The sequence below is a fragment of the Myotis daubentonii genome, chromosome 5 (assembly GCF_963259705.1).
Source record: "Myotis daubentonii chromosome 5, mMyoDau2.1, whole genome shotgun sequence".
In the NCBI taxonomy this organism is placed as follows: domain Eukaryota; kingdom Metazoa; phylum Chordata; class Mammalia; order Chiroptera; family Vespertilionidae; genus Myotis; species Myotis daubentonii.
The window spans coordinates 33,312,088-33,332,604 of NC_081844.1; the positions used below are offsets into that span (position 1 = coordinate 33,312,088).

Below are 20,517 nucleotides of genomic sequence, written 5' to 3' on the forward strand. Positions count from 1 at the left end.
CGTCGTGGGCATTCTGCCATCTCTTGACGTTCTCGTACCTAGAAATAAGAGTCGGCCTGGGAGGTTTCAAAATTAATATATTCTGTGGTTGGTTTATAAGCCGTCGTCGTGGGCGATTCTCACAGATTGTTGCTGTTCCTACGCCCACGAACAGATGGGAACGAACACTCTAGGTGGGTCATTCTGCAAGACAGGCAGCTAAACTGCTGACGATGTTTTGTCATTTTCTCCCCTGAAACCAATGTTTTGGGCAGAAATGGGGCTGGGTCGTCTGCCTGTTTGGGCAAGCGAATTAGTACCCCATTGCTGGGTCACACGTCACCCCAAACAAAATGACTTGAAACAACAAGAAACACATTTTATTTTCGTCACGTTTGTGGGTCAGGAATTCAGAAGTAATTTGGCTCAGAGGTTCTGGCTCAGGGTCTTTCATGAAGGGCTGCCTCACCTGGCGGCAGGCTGGGCCTGGAGAAGGCGCTTCCAGGACGGCTCCCTCGTGTTGCTGCTGGTGACGGGCTCCGCGCTCTCCCTGTGGCCCCTCCACGGAGCTCCTTGCGTGTCCGCACAGCGTGACAACTGGCTCCCCACGGAGTAAGTGGTCCAAGAGAGAGTGGGGTGGAAGCCTCCCGTCTTGTAGGACCTAGTTAGTCGCAGAAGTCACAGACTTACTGCTGAAATCCTATTGGTTCCACAGGCAGCCCACCTCAGTGTGGAGGGGACTGCACAAGGAAGCGGACAGGGCCATCTTGGAGGCTGCCCACCGTGCTGGCATTTTCACACAAAAGACCATCTGTTGATTCAAAACACACCACAGCCCTAACTGGTTTGGCTCAGTGGATAGAGCGTCGGCCTGCGGACTGAAGGGTCCCAGGTTTGATTCCGGTCAAGGGCATGTACCTGGGTTGCAGGTACATCCCCCGTAGGGGGTGTGCAGGAGGCAGCTGATCGATGTTTCTCTCTCATCAATATTTCTAACTCTCTATCCCTCTCCCATCCTCTCTGTAAAAAAAAAATCAATAAAATATATTAAAAAAAAAAAAAAGAAGGAAGGAAAGGACAAATGGTGTTTAATACCACAAAACAATCTTTAAAAAAAAGAAGAAACTCACCACAGCAAACCAAGATGATGATGGGATGTCGGCATCCACTCCCCCAGCCACACCCTACTCTAGGTCCAGGAGTCTTGGGGGAGGATATGTGACCAAGGCCTGGCCGATAAGTTTCAACATGGAGAAAGTGTGGGGGTGGTTGCTTGTCCCCTGGGTTTGCTGGAGAGCATGGCAGCCCATGCCAGGGGTCGTCTTTGTCACTATGCTACAAGAGCCAAACAAAGGATAGTAGAACAAGAGATGGAGGAAAAGTGAGGGACAGGAAGAGAGAAGGCGGGGTAAGGCCTTACTCATCTGAGCCCACCTTCCAGCCTTGCCTGCAACCATCCCTTCTTCTGAACATTTCAGTGTCAAAAGCCAATCCTTTAGCCCTGACCGGTTTGGCTCAGTGGGTAGAGCATCGGCCTGCAGACTGAAGGGTCCCAGGTTCGATTCCAGTCAGGGGCATGTACCTTGGTTGCAGGTGCATCCCCAGTAGGAGGTGTGCAGGAGGCAGCTGGTCGATGTTTCTGACTCTCTATCCCTCTCCCTTCCTCTCTGTAGAAAATCAATAAAATATATTTAAAAAAAAAAAAAGCCAATCCTTTATGTTGCTCAAAACAATTAGGAGGGCCCTAACTGGTTTGGCTCAGTGGATAGAGCGTCCGCCTTCGGACTCAATGGTCCCAGGTTCTATTCCAGTCAAGGGCATGTACCTTGGTTGCGGGCACATCCCCAGTGGGGAGTGTGCAGGAGGCAGCTGATGGATGTTTCTCTCTCATCGATGTTTCTAACTCTCTATCCCTCTCCCCTCCTCTCTGTAAAAAAATCAATAAAATATATTTTTAAAAAAACAATGAGGAGGGTGGTTTCTGTCATTCGTAACACGATGCCATCACCAGATGAACAAATAAATCAAACACGCTGGAATGTTACTCAGCCGGACAAGGAGTGAAGCACCAACGCTCGCTACAACGTGGATGGGCCTCGAGCCCACGATGCCCACCGAGAGAAGCCAGACACAGAAGGCGACAGGGTGTGTGGATTCCATGTATGTGAAACCCCTAGAGACAGAGAGCCGATTAGTGGTTGTCGGGCTGGGGGCGGGGTGTTCCGAGGTGATAGAAATGGTTTGGAGTGAGATAGAGGTGGTGGTCTCGCCGCATCGTGAATGCACTCATTGCCACCACGTTGTACACATTAAAATACCCGCGTGCCATGTGATTTGCACATTAACAGTGATTTAAAAAGAGAGAAAGGTCATGCTGCCCCGCCCGGCGTTGCCTCTCCCTTCTGCTGGCTCCGCTCCCACCCACACCCGGTTCATCCCAGGCTCTCCAGGGAATCCTCCAGTTTCTACCCCCTCTTTTAAGCAGAACAACTCCTCTTCCCACGGCTGGCCACACCAAGGCATTTGACCTCCCCTGACCGATCCCGCCAGTTCCCTCCATGTCCCCGACCCTAAATGTCAGCTATTCTTCAGCCCCTCCTTCCATTAAAAGAAGAAAGGGGAATCTTTACATGCAAATGTAGAAATACATCCAGGCACACGGCTGAGGGGAAAGCCAGGATGCACTGATGGTTTAATTCTTTTCCACAGGAACATAAATGTATGTCAATGGATAGAAAAAAAACAAACAAAAATCAGAGAACAGGACCCTCTCCAGGAAGCACCTTGCCCCCAAGCTGAGTTATCGCAGGTGACAGCTGTGCTGAGCATTTTGCCCACTATCTTTCCAGTCCCCAACATCCATTTTCTCACGGCCTGTCCATGACGCAAATGTCCTATATTTTTGGTCATTTTATTTTTTAAAAAAATATGTTTTTATTGATTTCAGAGAGGAATGGAGAGGGAGAGAGAGATAGGAACATCAGTGATGAGAGGGAATCATTGATCGGTTGCCTCCTGCACACCCCACACTGGGGATCGAGCCCTCAGCCAAGGCACGTGCCCTTGACCAGAATTGAACCTGGGACCCTTCTGTCTGCAGGCCAACACTCTATCCCAGTGGTCGGCAAACTGTGGCTCGCGAGCCACATGCGGCCCTTAGGCCCCTTGAGTGTGGCCACGAAGTTTCAATCGCACTGTACGTGCACGCCCACACGTGGTATTTTGTGGAAGGGCCACACTCAAGGGGCCGCAGTTTGCCGACCACTGGCCTATCCACCGAGCCAAAGTGGCTAGGGCGATTTTTGGTCATTTTAGAACGCCTCTCAGGCCCTAACTTCCGTGTGGGCGACATTCTGGCCATCTGTCTGCCACAACGAACAGCGGGCTCAGATCACGCTGGGTCTGAGTGCTGCCTCGCTGAGGCTCCTCAAACTGCCCCAAAGAGAGTCAGACAGCAGGCTACAGGGGCCAGTTTCATTTTCTTTTTAATATATTTTTATTGATTTCAGAGAGAGGAAGGAAGAGAAACATGATGAGAGAGAATCATTGATTGGCTGCCTCCTGCACTGCCCCCTACTGGGGATCGAGTCAGCAACCCCAGCATGTGCCCTGATGGGGAATTGAACCCTGACCTCCTGATTCATGGGTCAATGCTCAACCACTGAGCCACATCAGCCAGAGCAAGTTTTCTTTTAACGGAAGGAAGAACAAAGCTGAACAAAAGTCTGGGTTGAACAGTCATACCATGAGGCAAAGACTCCCCACCTCCCATGCACCTGCCAGCTCCCCAGCTGCCCCCAAGGCCATCCCCTCTGGAGGAACAGAAACACAAATGGAGCCTGGGACCCTGGCATCAACATGCAGAGGCCCACCCTGCGCCCGGGGTGCTAGATGCTCTGCAGCATGCAGAGCGCGTGATGCAGGAACTGGCGAGCGGCCGGGGGACAGCCGTGGCTCTGCAGGATCCCCAGCGTGTAAGAGGCGCCAACCTGGCCCCGTTCCCAGACCATGAGCAGCAACTCCTCAGGCCCCCCATTCAGCACCAGGTGAACCGGGTCTCCGCTGCAGCTGACCTGCCAAAGTAAGAGGCCGAGGTCAAGGAGAGAAGGGTTCCCCTGGGGCTGCCCCAGGTGTGCCCCGCCCCCTCCAGAGAGAAGAAACAGTGGATCGGAGACTGAAAGCCCCCTGACCTGGGTCTCAGCGGCTGCCCCACTCCTAGGAACACACAGAATTGGGAGCCCAGAGTTTTATGTACAGAAGAGGAAACTGAGTTCAGATAGGACTTCCCTGCCCTCGGTCACCCAGGGAGACCATCATTCTTAATCCTGGGACCTGGGGAGCCCCAGTCCTTCAACGACCAGTTTCCCCGAGTGTTCTGCGGGCCATGAAGGCCATTCTCGCTGCCTGAGGCCCAGCCCAGCTCAGGGCATTACCCACAGTCTAGTCTGGACAGCTAGAGTTGTTTTTACTGTTGTAAATTAAAAAAAAAATACTTAAAAATAATAATAATGAGCCCTGAACAAGGAGCTCAGTTGGTTAGATCATTGTCCTGATGCACTGAGGTTGCAGGCTCAATCCCTGGTCATGCAAGGATCAACCAACGAACGCATGAGCAAGTGGGCCAGCAAATCGCCAGGACTGCTCAGGGAAATCTCAACCTAAAAGTGATTTTCCGCTCAGCCAGTGCAGCTCAGCGGTTGAGCGTAGCGTCAACCTATGAACCAGGAAAGTCATGGTTCGATTCTGGTCAGGGCACATGCCCAGGTTGTGGGTTCAATGCCCAGTGGGGGGCACGCAGGAGGCAGCAGATTGATGATTCTCTCTCATCACTGATGTTTCTCTCTCCCTCCTTCCCTTCCTCTCTGAAATCAATTTAAAAAATAGTTTTAAAAAGTTTTTTCCAAGGAAATGGCTTTTAAAAAAATCCTCACCCAAGGATACGGTTTCCCCTTTTCTTTAGAGAGAGAGTGGGGGGGAGAGAGAGAGAGAGAGAGAGAGAGAGAAACATAGATGTGAGAGACAAACATCAACTGGTTGCCTGGTTGCCTCCCGTACAGGCTGGGATGGGGGATGGAAACTGGTGCACAGGACGACTCCTGAACCCGCTGAGCCAGCGGCCAGGATGGAAATGACGTTTCACAGCTGCTCAGTGTAACCACTCACGAAGATGACCCAAATTCCATTTTGCCGTTACTTAAACACATCTTCTTTTCTTCCTTTTCTTTTTTTTTTTTTTTAACACATTTGATTTTCCATCTTGCAGTCTTTGCACTCAGGAGTCAATACTTTGCTCCCCCTGCAGGAGCCAGCTGTTTCCTGGAGCCCCCGAACAGAGTACATTGGGACAGCCAGCGCGGTCCAGGGGACAGGCCGCCCCCAACCTGCTGACCCCCCCGGGGCTCCTGGAGAGAAGGGCCCACGCTCACCTGCACTGTGCCATCACTGAAGAGCAGCAGCAGGGCCTGCTGGGATGCAAGGAAGCGCAGCAGGCAGAGGCCGGGGCTGGCAGACTGGGTGGGCGCAGGCAGGCCCGCTTCCTGAGGACAGACCCAGCCGAGGGTCTTAGGCCTTTCCACCTGCCAGTCCCGCTGGCCCCCCGGCCCACTGGCCCCCCGCCCTCACCTCTCGAAGCCGCTGCTGCATGTAGCCAGCAAAGAGTCGCAGGACCGCCAGCTTGGCACCCAGCGGGCTGGGCACATCCCTCAGGGCAAACACTTCCAGCTTCCCTCGGTCAGGCATGTAGCTGACCTGGCTGAGGGTGGGGCGCAGGGGGGTGTCAGCGGTCACGGCCTCTGTCCTGGGACACATTCCCACCCAGCCACACCCCCTTGGATGGTGGCTTTGAAACCCAGTGCCACACGGACCACCCCTCTCTGTGGGTCCAGCCCCAGCCCCTTCTAAACTCCAGACTCTGGAACCATGGACGCCGCCTGTCCACTGAGATCCTGATTGGCCCCCACACGCACCCTCCTGCCATCTTCCCGTCTCGCCCAGGGGCTGCTCCATCCTCCCTGCCTGCCAACTCAGTCGAGATCCCAGCTCCCTCGCATCTCGGCTCTGCCACCTCCCCAGCCAAGTCACTGCCATGGCCCAGCCGACCAGTCCACCACCTCCCTGCTGGTCCCCTGCGTCCCTGCCGCCAGAGATCTTGTCAAAAGTGTGAGGCTGCCGAGACCGGTTTGGCTCAGTGGATAGAGCGTCGGCCTGCAGACTGAAGGGTCCCAGCTTCGATTCCAGTCAAGGGCATGTACCTGGGTTGCGGGCACATCCCCAGTAGGAGATGTGCAGGAGGAAGCTGATCGATGTTTCTCTCTCATCAATGTTTCTAACTATCTCTCTCCCTTCCTCTCTGTAAAAAATCAATAAAATATATTTTTTTTAAAAGTGTGAGGCGGGTCCCTCCTTCCTGCCCCAACCCCAGCAGTGGCCTTCCAGGCCCCTGACTTCGCATCCCCCGTCTCCCCCTCACTCACTTTGGAGCCCCCACTGTTCCTGACACCCACTCTGCTGGGTCACATATGCTGTTCCCTGTACCTCAAATGCTGGTCCCAAAGGCTCCATTGCACCATCTGTCCTACCCGAATGTCACTTCTTCAGAAAGCCCCTCCACAAGCATGCTGTCATGAGCCACCCCCCAATCTGTCACCTCACCCAGTCATTTCCTTCAGAAAAGTGCTACCTGAAATCAACCTATTCATTTGTTTACCGTCGTTCTCCCCTAGTGGGCAGTGAGTCCCTGCAGGTGTACACAGTATGTACTTAAATGGATGCAGAAAGGCAGGGGGAGAACCTGGCCCCCCAAGGGGACAGGAGCCCCACGGCTTACCCCCCGGGGGGACGCAGGGCCATGTGGGTTCCATCCCGAAACAAGACACCGCTGCTCCCGTCCAACAGCTGGTAGCCGAAGCCGTACTTGCTGGAATAATCCACCCACTTGGGGGCCCAGAGGATGGGCCACTGCTCTCTCGGGGGGTCCTGCGTGACTGGGCACAAAGGGGAGGTGAACTGAGTGGGAGGTTCTGGTGGGGCCTGGGCGGGGGGACCGCAGACACCCTGGAGATGTTGAGAAACGTCCAAAACATAAAAAACCAACTCTTGCCTTTGTGGGGCGAGGACTGGGATGTGGGGAACACCCACTGCCTCTGGGGATGAGTAATCCTGAAATGACTGTAATGCCCCAAATACCGCAAGGCTTTACTTTCCTTGATTAAAAATATTTGTCTTAAAAATAAACATTGCTCAGTGCCATGTGGGGCCCTGTATTGGATCCTGGGAGAGGAAAGAGTCGTTAGGGGGGAGATGGGACATCCAGTCGCCAAGGGCAGACAAAATTCCGTGCTGTCTTGGTAGCGTCTCTGAAAAGTTCCCTCGAATTCTCTTTTACTGTTCATTTAAAACTGAAATTAAAGTTGGCTCCAGCTTGGCCAGCGTGGCTCAGTGGTTGAGCGTCGACCTGTGAACCAGGAGGTCAGGGTTCAATTCCCAGTGAGGACACATGCCTGGGTTGCGGGCTTGATCCCCAGCAGGGGGCATGCAGGAGGCAGCCAATTGATGATTCATTCTCTCTCTCTCTCTCTCTCTCTCTCTCTCTCTCTCTCTCTCTCTCTCTACCTACCTTCCTCTTTGAAATATATGTGTGTGTGTGTGTGTGTGTGTGTGTATTTCAGTTGGCTCCAGTTGATAAAAGACAAGCTTAAAGTTTGGGGTTCTTCTTTGTTACACAATCAGGGAAAGCTGAACAAAGAAGTGAAATGGATCCCACGAAACAGGAAAGGCTTGGGGCTCCCTCTCCAGGCAGAGCAGGGTCCTGCTGGGGGGGGGGGGGGAGGGTAGGACACGTGGGTTGCGGAGAAGGAGGGCTTGGGGATCTGGGACTCGGGTATGGGACAGCGTTCCACCTCAGGGCGTGGCTGGGACATGGGTTCAGGGTTGGTGAAGGTCTGATGTCTCATTTCCTCCCTCCATTTCTCTCGTCTCCTCTCTGGTTCTCAAGCAGGACTCAATGACAAATTAGAGACTCAGACCCCGAAAAAACGAGGGTGTCCCCCAGAGCCCTCCACAGCACATCACTCAAAATGAACAGTCTTCATAAAGTACATAGAAAGAAGTCTCAGAAAGTTCTAGACTTCTCACACAAGGATAGCCTACAGTGGTCGGCAAACTGCAGCTCACGAGCCACATGCGGCTCTTTGGCCTCTTGAGTGTGGCCACGAAGTTTCAATCGCACTGTACGTGTGCGCCCGCACGTGGTATTTTGTGGAAGAGCCACACTCAGGGGACCGCAGTTTGCCGACCACTGGCCTACGTCACGCCATCATCAGCCTCCTTACAAGGTAAGGAAACTGAGGCACAGAAGGTTAAGTGACTTGCCTGAAGTCACTGTGTCCAGAAACCTCCCTTAAAGCTCTCCCACCGTGGAACCCCAGAAATACCCCCAAGGGGGGGCCTGGATGGGGACAGGGTACTTTTCCTCAGAGATTAAGAGACAGGGTGACCCCGGTGGCCTAGGCTGTGCTCCTACCTGGAGGTCCAGGGTTCAGGCAGAGCTGTAGGTTTCTAATGGCCTCCTCCACCTCCTGTCTTGGGCTCCCCCCAGATCCTGGGGAGACAGATGTATGTGAGGTCAGGGAGAGAAGGAGAGAGGGGACGGGCAGGCCTGGGTCCCCACCATGAGGGGCCCCTTCAACTAGCCTGGCCCCGAACTCTCGCATCTGGGAAAATCTTACTTTAAACCCAGAAGGATTCCAGACATCACTCCCATTTCATAGATGGGAAAGTTGAGGCCAGGAGAGGGGCCCTGGCCCTGGCAAGGCACTGTCTTTGTCTCCTGTCTCTAGACCCTCACTCCCCACCCACGGCCCCCACCTAGGATAGTCTGCTCACCAGCTGGGTCACTCTGGAGGGTCCCTTGGGTGAACAGGTGGACAGGGACCTCAGGTCGGAGAGCCCCTCTCTCCAACAGGGAGTCCTGGGGAGGGAGCAGGGGTGAGGGGTGCCCCAGCCCCTGGGGAGAGGCCTGGGGTGAGTAAAGGGCTCTGGCTTCCCTCCCCAATTTAAAGATCCCCTACTTCTCCCTCTGCTCAATCCCACTGTGAGGGTACCTCCTTGTGCCCCCACCCTGAGCCCTCACCTCACTGCCCCACTCCATGAAGTCAGCGTCAGGACCATCTTCTGGACAAGAGGCCTCACTGGGGGTGTAGGGGCCTGAGGGAGGCACAGAATTTGGGGGGTTGAGAGCCTGGCCCCATGCGGAGGGAGGCACTTGCCATTTATATCCTCCTCTGCACGGTGAGCTGCAGAGCAGGCTGGGAGCAGGGCAGGCGTGTGAGTGCAGAACGGCTGTGGGGCAGGTAGGAGCAGGTGAGGGGGGGGCAGGCATGGTACTCACAGGGTAGCTGGCACTGGCTCATTAGCAGCTGGCCCACCTTCCGGAAAAGCCTGCCCAGAGGCTGAGGAATGGCGAAAATGGGCGGGCTGTGGCAGGAGTGGGGTGGCAGCCGGTCCGGAGTGAAACCCTTCAGAGCGGGGTGATAGGGGTGGGCACCCCACTCAGATTGTCTGGCTCCTGAGTACCTGGGCCACCTGGGGTCCTGACCCTCCCTGGACCTTGGCTGAGACGCCCCAGAGAAGGACCCAGGCATCCAGGGGCCATCACCCGCTGAACGTCACACACCTGCGTGAAGAAGTTGTCCTGCAGTAGGTGGTCCAGACTGGGCCGCTCGGCTGGGTTGGGCGCCAGCAGGCGGGCAATGAGGCGACAGGCATTGGGCGACACGTGGGCAGGCTCGTGGTAACGGCCTTCCCGGATGTTTTCATACATCTCTGCCAGGGAAGCCGCCACGAAGGGTGGGTCGCCAGTCAGCACCATGTACCTGGGCGAGGGAGGCGGGCAGGAGCCTAAGTGCCTGCTGGCCTCTGTCCTGGGTTGGCTCAGAGTTGGCTCACACCTCCTACCTGAGTACACCTGGCCATACCTACCCACCTTTCCCTCCTCTGTCCATGCGTCCCATCCATCCACATTCCCATACACACCCTACATCCCTCCCACTTGGCCGTTCCTGTCTGCTTGGCAGACACTGGCATCTGTAGACACCAGCTTATACCTGTACATACCTGAACGCAACTGTGCAATTTTCTTTTCTGCGTGCTCACACCTGCTCCACCTTGCATGTACTTCTTCCCTGTATATGGGCCCTGATCTGCCTGTGCACCTAGCACCTGCACACACTTGTCAACACATATTTTTTAAAAAATATTTTTATTGATTTCAGGGAGGAAGGGAGAGGGAGAGAGAGATAGAAACATCAGCAATGAGAGAGAATCAGTGATCAGCTGCTCCTGCACGCCCCATACTGGGGGTTGAGCCCAAAACCTGGGCATGTGCCCTGAGCGGGAATTGAACCTGGTTCATAGATCAATGTTCAACCACTGAGCCATGCTGGCTGGGCTCAGCACATCTCTGAATAGTCAAACCTCCCTTGCACATACATCCTCCCATATCCCTATTCATACCCGCATGCTCCAATGATGGCTGATGTGTGCTGCTCCCACCTGCCCCATATCCGCACGTATCTGTTCACATCTGTCATGTATATGCTCATACCTGCTGTCCCCCCACTCAACTTCCTGTGTACTTCCTTTTACCTACCCTTACCTCCTTGCATGTTCCCACCCGCCCACACCCGGCACTATCCGGATACTCCTGCACCCCCCACCCCCCGCCAGGCCCAAGCTCCTAGGACCCCACTTACATGGTGCAGCCCAAAGCCCAGATGTCTGACTGGCAGGAATGCCCATTCCTGGAGACAACCTCTGGGGCCAGGAAGTTTGGGGTCCCACAGAGCACTCTGGGAGGGGATAAGGGGGGACCTCAGGAAGTCTGCCAGACCAAGGTCACCTGTGCCCACCCTGAGAGACTGCTCCAAGCCTCCACCCTCACCTGTGGCATCGGCCCCCTGGCCCCACCCTGGCAGCCAGCCCCAGGTCCCCGATCTTCACCTCCATATTCTTGTTCAAAAAAAAGTTACCTGCCAGTGGGAAGGAGAGGCATGGACATAAGAGGGGGAGTCAAGTCCCAGCTCCCATGGCCTCCACGGTTCCCACAGCTCCCCTCCCCACACTCACTGAGCTTTAGGTCTCGGTGCACAATACGTTGCTGGTGCAGGTAGCGGAGGCCGCTCACCAGGCCCCGCAGGTAGTAGCGTACCTCAGGCTCCGTCAGCGTCCGCCGCACTTCCAGCACGTGGGCCAAGGACTGCCCGCACCAAGGAGACAGGGATGAGCTCAGATGTACTTAAGTGGGCAAAGTGAGTGCAAGAAGTCTGTGAAGGCACCACTAAGTTCAGCTGGGGGCATGGCTAAGGGCAGGAGGGACACAGGTGGGCACAGGTATGCTCAGGTGGGCCCAGGTACCACGATGAGTATGAGATGAGCCTGGTGACCACGGAATAAACTGGGCACAAGTGAACACAGGTGAGCCTAAGAGAGTCAAGCGAGCCTAGGATGGGATGAGCAGGTAGGCCGGTGCGGGCCCAGGGAAGTGCGGTGGAATGCAGGGGTGGATGAGGTAAGCACAGCAGGCACGGAGGTGTGCAGGCGCCCGCCCCGCACACCTTGCGGCTGCAGTACTCCAGCACCAGGTACACGTGGTCACGGTCAGCAAAGTGTCCGTGGAAGGCCACGACGTTTCGGTGCCGGAGGCGGCTGTGCAGGGCGATCTCCCGCTCCACCTGCAGGCGCAGCCTGTGTCCACACCCTGCACGCAGCATCTGCACCCACAGGCGTGCTCCCGGGCCTCGGGCAGGCACCTCTCTGGGAGCCCACTGGGGGACTGGGCACCCTGGGCACTGATGGGGGCCATACCTTCCCAAAGGGGCGCAGACTCCGGACCCCGGGCCCCCCACGCGGCACCACCTTGAGAGCAAACACAGTGCTGGTGGACATGTCGGTCAGCTTATAGCAGCGGCTGAAGGCACCCTTCAGGGAGGGATTCACACGCTCAGTGAATAGGTGGCCAGGCCGCTACACACGCACACACGCACACCTGAGACGCAGACACACAACTCACACCCTCACCCTGGACACTCCATGCAACACCTGGGAACAAACAAACACAGGGACACATCCACTCAGGCACGGAAAGCAGAGAGATGCGCAACCCATTCAGACACACACACACACACACGCCTGGAAACAGCAGGACAGGGTTAGAGAAAGGCGTGGAGATCTGTCACACCCTCGGTGGTGGCATACCCACATCGCTGGACACACAACTCAGGGACACAGCACAACCCGCCAAATACTGGTTCCCGCCACACAACGCACGCCCTACAAACGGTTCACCGCAGACCAGGAGCCCAGACCAACGCCAGACCCCAAACTCGCGCGGGCACAACACGTACAGACAGAGACGAAGCCTGGCGCTCACCCCGCAAACAAGCTGGACGCACGCCATCCCCTCTACGCTCAGGATCCGCGTGCACAGCCCGCCCCGCCCCGCCCGGACCCCCGCCTGGCCCGGCCTGGCTGCGAAGTCGGGGTTCTGGGTCCCCACCTTGCCGATCAGCTTCCCGCGCTTGTAGACGCGCCCTGAGCCCGGGTCGCGCAGGAAAGCAGAGACCAGCTGGCGGCAACTGCGCCGTCGCCGCGTCCGGGGCTCCATCCCGCGCGGGGGCCTGCAGGGAGCAGGGACGGGGGAGCAAGGAGAGGGAGCAGGGAGCAGGGAGCAGGGAGGAGGGAGCAGGGTGTGGGCAGTGTGCAGCCTCCCAGCCGGACCACCTGGCAGTGCAGCGCCGCGCAGCTGCTCTGGGAACCGCTCTGCGGGGCTGGGGGGAGCGCGTCTTGTTGGCTGAAGAGGGCTGGTCCGGTGCCGGAGAGGGCAGGTGCGCGGGGGCGCGCGGGCGCGCGGGGATGCAGGCTGGCGGGAGTTCCAGTGACAGAGCGGCGCCCGCGTCCCGCCTGCTGCCCCGGTGCGCTCAGCCTGGCTCTTGCAATCCTGCGCCTCCCGCCAAGCTGCGAGCTGTCAGCACGCAGTTTCGCTGAACAGGAAACGGAGTCCCAGGGCTTGTGTCAGTCTCCCCGAGGCCGCCCAGGGAAAGGTGGGTGGGTTGGGGCTTGGCGGGCTCTCCCCAAAGTGCGCTGGAGAAGTGAGTCCGGTCCTTCCGAATGCCTGTGACTACGTCTTTTCTGCGGTGACACTATGGGCCTTGATTACCTGGGCACTGGGGGGCGCAGCAGGATCCAGGGGCTGAGAAAGAAGCCCAGTATCTCTGGGGCTGAGGCTGGTGTGGAGGGGAGTGAGGCCTGGGGCAGGGACCCAGAAGGGGGAATGGCTCCGTGTTGGGAGGTGTCATATATAAAGGACACTTGACAGTGACAGAGACAGGATTTAGGGACCGATGGGTGGACTGGGGTTTATGATTCGTGGCATGGGCTGCCAAAGAGAGGAAGTCAGATGGGAGGACAAGTGGGCAGGATCGAGGTCCCACCTCCCAACCCCCCCACCCCCGCCGAATACTGTGGGGGCATCTCTGAGCTGTGGCCCAACTTCAGTTCTAGGCACTTTTCTTGCTTTCTCCCATTTCACTGTTACCCTGATCCTGGGACATGGGAACTGGCCTGTGTCCATTTTACAGGTAAGCACACTGAGGCCCAGGGAGGTTAGGGTGCTTACCCAGCCAGGAAGGGACAGTGCTGGGTTTGAATTTGGGCTGCTGCCTCCGGCTGCCTCAGTATTAATCCCGAATGTTACATAACACAATGAATGGGGAGGGGTTAGCAGGGCTTCATGCGGCTGGAATCAGACCTAGGAATTTTCCAGAGACCAGATTTTGGAATCTGGCCCAGCCATGCCACCAGGGACAGGAAACACCTTCTGAGTTGTCACATGGTCACATGGCACTTCAAATGGGGGCCCCAGAGCATTTGAGGGAGGAAGACTCAGGGACCTTTGTGGGGGCGGCTTCAGCACCAGGGCCAAAGGGTTTCAGGACAGCTGGCTGTGACCTGGGAGCCGAGGGCCCTGCTAATGAGAACCAGGTGCAGTGTGACAGAAGATGGGCAGCGGGGGGAGGGCCTTGGGTCTGAGCAGTCATGTCACTGTCACCCTGGAATCCATGAGGGCAGGCAGCTGGTTCCTTTTCAATAGCACACCTCCATCCATGTGCTAATTCAGTATGTTAAATAGTGTAGGGAACCTGTGCTCAAGACAGACCCACCCAGGCCTCATGAAAAAACTGCCAGGACTTAACCTAGGGGAGGGTTCTGTAGGTGAATGTGAGTAAGCCAGGACCCCTTCCTGGCAGTGGCTTGTCCTGGAGGTAGATGCTATTCTTAGCTTCATGTTACAGAGGAAGAAACGGAGGCTTGCATGGAAGGCACATGCAAGCCAGAGGCACTGGGTTGTGGCCAAACCCTGCCAGAAGTGTAGGTCAGTGGGCCCAGAGCCCCCGCCCCCCTAAACCATCCTGGGAGGGAAGGCAGAGTCCACATGCTAAATCAGGTGGCTAAGACCACTGAACCCCCAGAAGCTCCCTGGTGGTGAAAAGAATCTAAATTTCCTGGCACGGTGCCACACTGCCTGCCTGTCAGCGGGCTCCTCTGCACAGACACCAGTCTCCCCCACCTCTTGGCTGCTTGCCAGGTCTTCCTGGATGAACCTCCACCATGGGGCTGGTGAGATCTCCCCTTCCCAGCCTGCACCCCCATGAGCAGGCACCTACCGCCCCTAGGATTCTAGAGTGAAAAAAAGCTATATATATAAAAGCCTAAGCAACCATTTGACCAGTAGCGCTGACACACACTGACCACCAGGGGGCAGATGCTTTGACCAGTAGGTTACCTTGCTGCTGGGGTCCGGCAGATGGGGACCCGGCAAGACGGGCCGGACATGCCCTGAAGCCCTCCTGCCGTCCCTCCCCCGCCCCGAATGTGCACCTGTGGCGTCCCCCTACCTTGTCTGTGCCCTCTCTCAATCCGGGACCCCTCGCGGGGTGTCGGAGAGCCACAGGCCAGGCCGAGGAACCCCACTGGTGCATGAATCCGTGCACCAGACCTCTCGTCTAGAATAAAATGAAACATACTTGTTCACAGCAGCATGAATCACAACAGCTAAATGGAGGAAACAACTCCAATGGCCAGTGGTGGATAAATGGATAAGTTGTGATTCATTCACACACTGGAATATTATTCAAACTTATAAAGGAAGGAAACTCTGACACCTGCTACAACATAGACGAACTTTGAGGACATTATGCTCAATAAAATAAACCAGACACAGAAGGATAAATACTGTTGATTCCACTCATATGAGGTTCCTGGAGGAGTCAAACTCACAGAGACAGAAGGTAGATGGTGGGTGACAGGCTAGGGGAGAGAGAGGTGATGAAGTTAATGTTTAATAGGGACGAAGTGTCAGTTTGAGAAGATAAGAAAGTTCTGGAGATGGATGGTGGTTATAGTTGCACTTAAAAATAGTTAAAATGGTAAAGTACATGTTATGTGTATTTTGCCACAATAAAAAGAGGAAAAATATATAAGATTTTCCACCCTACCCTTAAAAAAACACAACCTTGGGGGACTTACTAAAACTCCCATTTTGGAGATGGGCAAACTGAGGCGCAGTTTGGGTATTGATCACTGGATCACAGTTTTGCAAAGGGGCCTGCCTGGCCTCCCATGCTGACCCCTGCCCAGGGTTCCTAAAGCTGGGTGATCACCAGCTGGAGCCTCGGCCTGGCCGCCCACACCCTGAATCCCTACACCCCAGGTCACAGCGTCACTCCCCCTCCATTCTGCTTTCTTGCCAACCTGAGATAACTCTCCAGACTCAGCAGATTTCCCTGGAGAACTGCAGGAAGCTTTGCTCAAAATACCTGCCGCAGGTGAGGGGGCAGCTGCTGAGACAGCAGCCAGACTGCCAGAGGTCTACCTTGGGAGGCTTGAGGGGCTGGGCATGGGGTCAGCCTGGGCACAGTCCTCTTCTCCTAGAAGGTGCCAAGGTGGCAGAGGGGACTTTGCAGATGGATTAAGTACCCTGAGGTGGGGATGACCCTGAGGTGGGGATGACTCTGGAGAAACACCAGAGAGGGTGGTGTTTCTAGAAAGAGCTGACAACAATGGATGCTTGGAGGGTGGGAGAGGCAAGGATAAGGTCTAATCCTGGACCAGTAGAAGCCAAGTCCCCCCACTCACAGCGCTGGGCCAGCCTCAAGGCAGTGCCCTGCTGCAGTCATGGGGTTTCTGAAGCACAGAGTCAGGGTTCCCTCCTGCTGACTCTGCTCACGAGGCCCTGTCCCCAGAGGCTAAGCTCACGAGTGCAGACATGAGGAAGTCCAGTGCAGTTCAAAGGCCAGGAGACCAGAGAAGTCCCTGGAGCCAGGGTGAGTCATGTCTGCCCGGGTGTACCCACCTTGGCACCTTCTAGGAGACGAGGACTGTGCCCAGGCTGACCCCATGCCCAGCCCCTCAAGCCTCCCAAGGTAGACCTCTGGGAGTCTGGCTGCTGTCTCAGCAGCTGCCCCCTCACCTGCGGCAGGTATTTTGAGCAAAGCTTCCTGCAGTTCTCCAGGGAAATCTGCTGAGTCTGGGGAGTTATCTCAGGTTGGCAAGAAAGCAGAATGGAGGGGGAGCGAAACTATGGCCTGGGGTGTAGGGATTCAGGGTGTGGATGTCCAGGCCAGGGCTTTAGCTCATGACCCCCCGGCTTTAGGAGCCCTGGGCAGGAGTCAGCATGGGAGCCAGGCAGCCCCCTTTGCAAAACTGTGATCCTGCGATCAGCACCCTTGGGGAAGGAATATTATACTACTGATGGCAGAGCGTAGACTTTGTAGTGTCTTTGAAACTTCCCGTAAATCTAAAATGATTCAAAAATTAATTTTTTAAAAAAACCCCACAAGAATTAGGAGATCATTATAAGAAATTCAAGCAAAACCTATGAGGCAGTGACTCAAAATCACCTATAGCCCCTGCCTCAAGATCGTTGTAGCCAACCGTAGGCATTTATCCTTCAATTTCCTGCCTGAGTTTACATTAACATGCATATTTCTTCTTTTATAAAAATGTCATCACATTGTGTATGATTTTGCTAATTTTTTCCACCTAACAGCATACCTTAAGTGACTTGCCATTTCTGAATCACTGTTCCATGCTCCCCAGCCCCCAAGCCATGTGAGGCCCCTGCCCCTCTCTGGCCTTGAAGCAGACCCTCTTGCTTCATGTGCTCCAGCCACACAGGCCTCCTCTGGGCCTGGACCTCACCCCGCTCCTTGGCCACCTGACCTTTGCCTAGGCTGTTCCTCTGCTGAGAACACCCTCTCCCTCACACCCTCTTCCATCCAGTTCCCCTTCATCCTCCAGGTCCTGCCTGGAGCATCCCCACTTCAGGCAAGCTCCCCCACACTCCCAACCCAAAAGGAGCTGAGGGCACCCATTCAGGTGTGGGTGTGAAGTCGTCCCAGGACCTCTGAGTCCCACTGGGTGTGACTTTACCCCTCTGTACCTCAGTGTCCTGACCCATAAAGTAGGGGTGAGGAGTGTCACACCACATCTGAGCGCCCCCAAAGCAATGGTGCCTCTCCGTAGGTGAAGGGCTCAGTCACGGGGTCAGCGCACGAGCAGTAGGACCTGTCTGGAATGAGGGTGAAGGAAAGGATGCTGCTTCTCATTAGGCCTCTCAATCAGGAGTCACAGACACCCAAAGTCGCTAGAGTGAAAAAAAACTGGGTTGATAGCTTCAGGTACGGCTTGGTCCATCTCAGGAATCTGGCTCTTTCTGTTTCCTGCCTCTCATGTCCCTAACTAGGGTGGCTCTTTCTGGGTGGCATTCCCAGCTCACATGGTTGACCTCAGTCGTGATGGGTCCTGGGTCCTGCTCTACCCATACTAATGCCCAAGGACATCTGAGCAGCTCCAGAGACCGTGGGTTCTAGGGCAGGGATGGCAGGAACCATTCTACCTAGTCAACTCAGGGGGCTGGAGGGTCCTGGGACCACATGGCCTGGCCTCAGGGATCACAGGTGGCACAGGGAGTTGGAGAAAGGGGCAGGAGGAGGCCATCGGATCTGCTCATAGGCATTTCCTAAGGCCCAAGGCCATAAGACAACAGACCACAGAGGGAGCCCGAGTCCAGCTGATCCACATCTGTCATGACCCACATGCCCAGAGGCAGGGTGTCTGGGCTGAAGCTCAGGATAGGGGGAATCCGGCTGAACCTGGGCCAGGGTCCGGGTTGGGGAACTGAGACGCCACCGGACCTGGAGCCTCTGAACCTCACAACCACCCCCTCCACCTGCACCAGGTATTTTGAGCTAAGTTCTGGGCCTCATCCTCTGGGATCTGCTGAATCCAGCTGAGTTATAGTCAGAGGACAGAGATGGTAAACAGAGATGAGGGGAAGGCAAAGACTGGAGGATGGGCCCAGGACTCCACAACTTCATCCCATCTCCATCTGGTCATTCCACAAGCGCCAGGGTTCCCATGCAGGGTGCAGTGCCTGCTGTATGCACTTTCTACAGGACTCAGTGCCTGCTACATACACTTGTAGATAGAGTACAATGCCTGCTGTAGATGTGCCCTGTGGGAAGTATCTTCTGTAGCCCAGCCAGTGTGGCTCAGTGGTTGAGCATTGATTTATGAACCAAGAGGTCAAGGTTCGATTCCTGGTCAGGGCATATGCCCAGGTTGTGGGCTCCATCCCCAGTGTGGGGTGTGCAGGAGGCAGCCGATCAGTGATTCTCTCTCATCATTGATGTTTCTATCTCTCTCTCTTTCTTCCTCTCTGAAATAAATAAAAGCATATTTTAAAAAAATACCTTCTGTAAACCCTCCATGCACGGTGCAGTGATTTCTGCATGCACTCTCTTCAGGATACAATGACTCTTGTAGGCACTCCTTGGAAGATTCAATGTCTACTATATGCACGCCCTACAAGGTGCAGTACCTACTGTATAGACTCTCTGAACAGCAAAGTGTGTCTGTTGTATGATACAGTACATGCTGCATACATTCCGTACAGAGCATAATGCCTGCTGTATTGCTCCATGCAGGACACAGTGCCTGTTGTATGCACTTTTTGCAGGGTACAGTGTCTGCTGTATACACCCTGCATAGCACCATAGCACTGTGGCTGAGGCTTGGGGAATGAGGCATCTCTGAGGGGGATACAATTGTCCACTTTGTGGAGTCCCTGGGCCAAGCTTGCTTTCTTTCTTTCTTTTTCTTTCTTTCTTTCTTTTTTATATGTCTTTATTGATTTCAGAGAGGAAGGGAGAGGGAAAGAGAGATTAAACACATCAGTGAGGAGAGAGAATCACTGATTGGCCGCCTCCTGTACGTCCCCAGGAAAGTGGTGAGAGGCAGCAGTGGTGGTTCTGGGCAGGGGCTGAGCCAGGGTGTCCCTGGGGGTGAGAGCAGTGGGTGGCTCCCAGCTGTTTGGGAGTGGAGTCTGCAGGAGTTGCTGATGGATCCCATGGGGGGAGTGCTGGGAAGGTTTGAGTCCGAAGCTTGGCCTGAGTGGCTGGTGAAGGGAGGTGCCCATGTACTGAGGGCAGCAGGCTGAAGGGGTAGAGTGAATCAGTGCTCAGAAGAGAGTGCCTGCTTTTGCTGTCCCCTCCCTCTCCCACCATCTTCTCTTCAGCCTTGTCCAACCACACTTAACTTCATCAAGGCCACAACTGCCTGGGGATCAAGCCCACAACCCAGGCATGTGCCCTTGACTGGAATCGAACCTGGGACCCTTCAGCCCACAGGCTGACACTCTATCCACTGAGCCAAACCAGCTAGGGCTCTTTCTTTTCTTTTTTAAAAATTTATCTTTATTGTTGATGAATATATTTTTATTGATTTCAGAGAGGAAGACACAGAAACACCAATGATGAGAGGGAATCAGCGATCAGCTGCCTCCCGCATGCCTCCCATTGGGGATGGAGCCCGAAACCTGGGCATGTGCCCTGATTAGGAATCAAACCATGATCTCCTGGTTCATAGGTTGACGCTCAACCATCGAGCCTCACGAGCCAGGCCTGATTTATTTCTGATGACTCTCAGGCCCCAGTCCACAGTGTGATACATAATCAGTGCTCAGAAGAAAGTGCCTGCTTTTGCTGTCTCCTCCCTCTTCCACCATCTTCTCTTCAGCCTTGTCCAACCACACTTAACTTCATCAAGGTCACAACTGCCTCCATCGATGCCAAGTCATTGGTCCATTGGTCCACTGGTCCACATCTTCATCTTGCCCACACCGGCTGTATCTTATTTCTCCCAGAAGCCCTGTGTGGCCTCTGGGACCCCACACCCACCTGTTCTCCACCCCCTGCCCCTTTCTGTCCCTGTGACCTCACCCATGACACTAAACACCCACTTGTGCTGAGGACACCCACTTGTTCACCTCCACGCAGACAACATGACCCCTGGATTCCCAGCCTCTTCTTGGTGACCCACAGACATCTCACTGTAGAGCCATTCAGAAGTGACCACTGGATTCACGCTACCCCCTCAGCCTGCCGCCCTCAGTACATGGGCACCTCCCTTCACCAGCCACTC

The 20,517-nt window shown here is 55.2% G+C and overlaps 1 protein-coding gene across 1 annotated transcript; it reads right to left on the reverse strand.

Annotated features, from left to right (window-relative positions):
• Positions 1 to 2,905: 2,905 nt before the first annotated feature.
• On the reverse strand, positions 2,906 to 13,143 carry PLK5 (polo like kinase 5 (inactive)). Its single transcript, XM_059697335.1, is given in 15 exon segments — positions 2,906 to 4,052; positions 5,406 to 5,516; positions 6,806 to 6,844; positions 6,847 to 6,962; positions 8,501 to 8,578; positions 8,863 to 8,947; positions 9,110 to 9,183; positions 9,368 to 9,494; positions 9,653 to 9,851; positions 10,731 to 10,826; positions 10,919 to 11,006; positions 11,104 to 11,233; positions 11,592 to 11,708; positions 11,842 to 11,955; positions 12,533 to 13,143. Coding segments are annotated over 15 exon segments (1,668 nt in total). The 5' UTR covers positions 12,641 to 13,143; the 3' UTR covers positions 2,906 to 3,866.
• Positions 13,144 to 20,517: the final 7,374 nt, after the last annotated feature.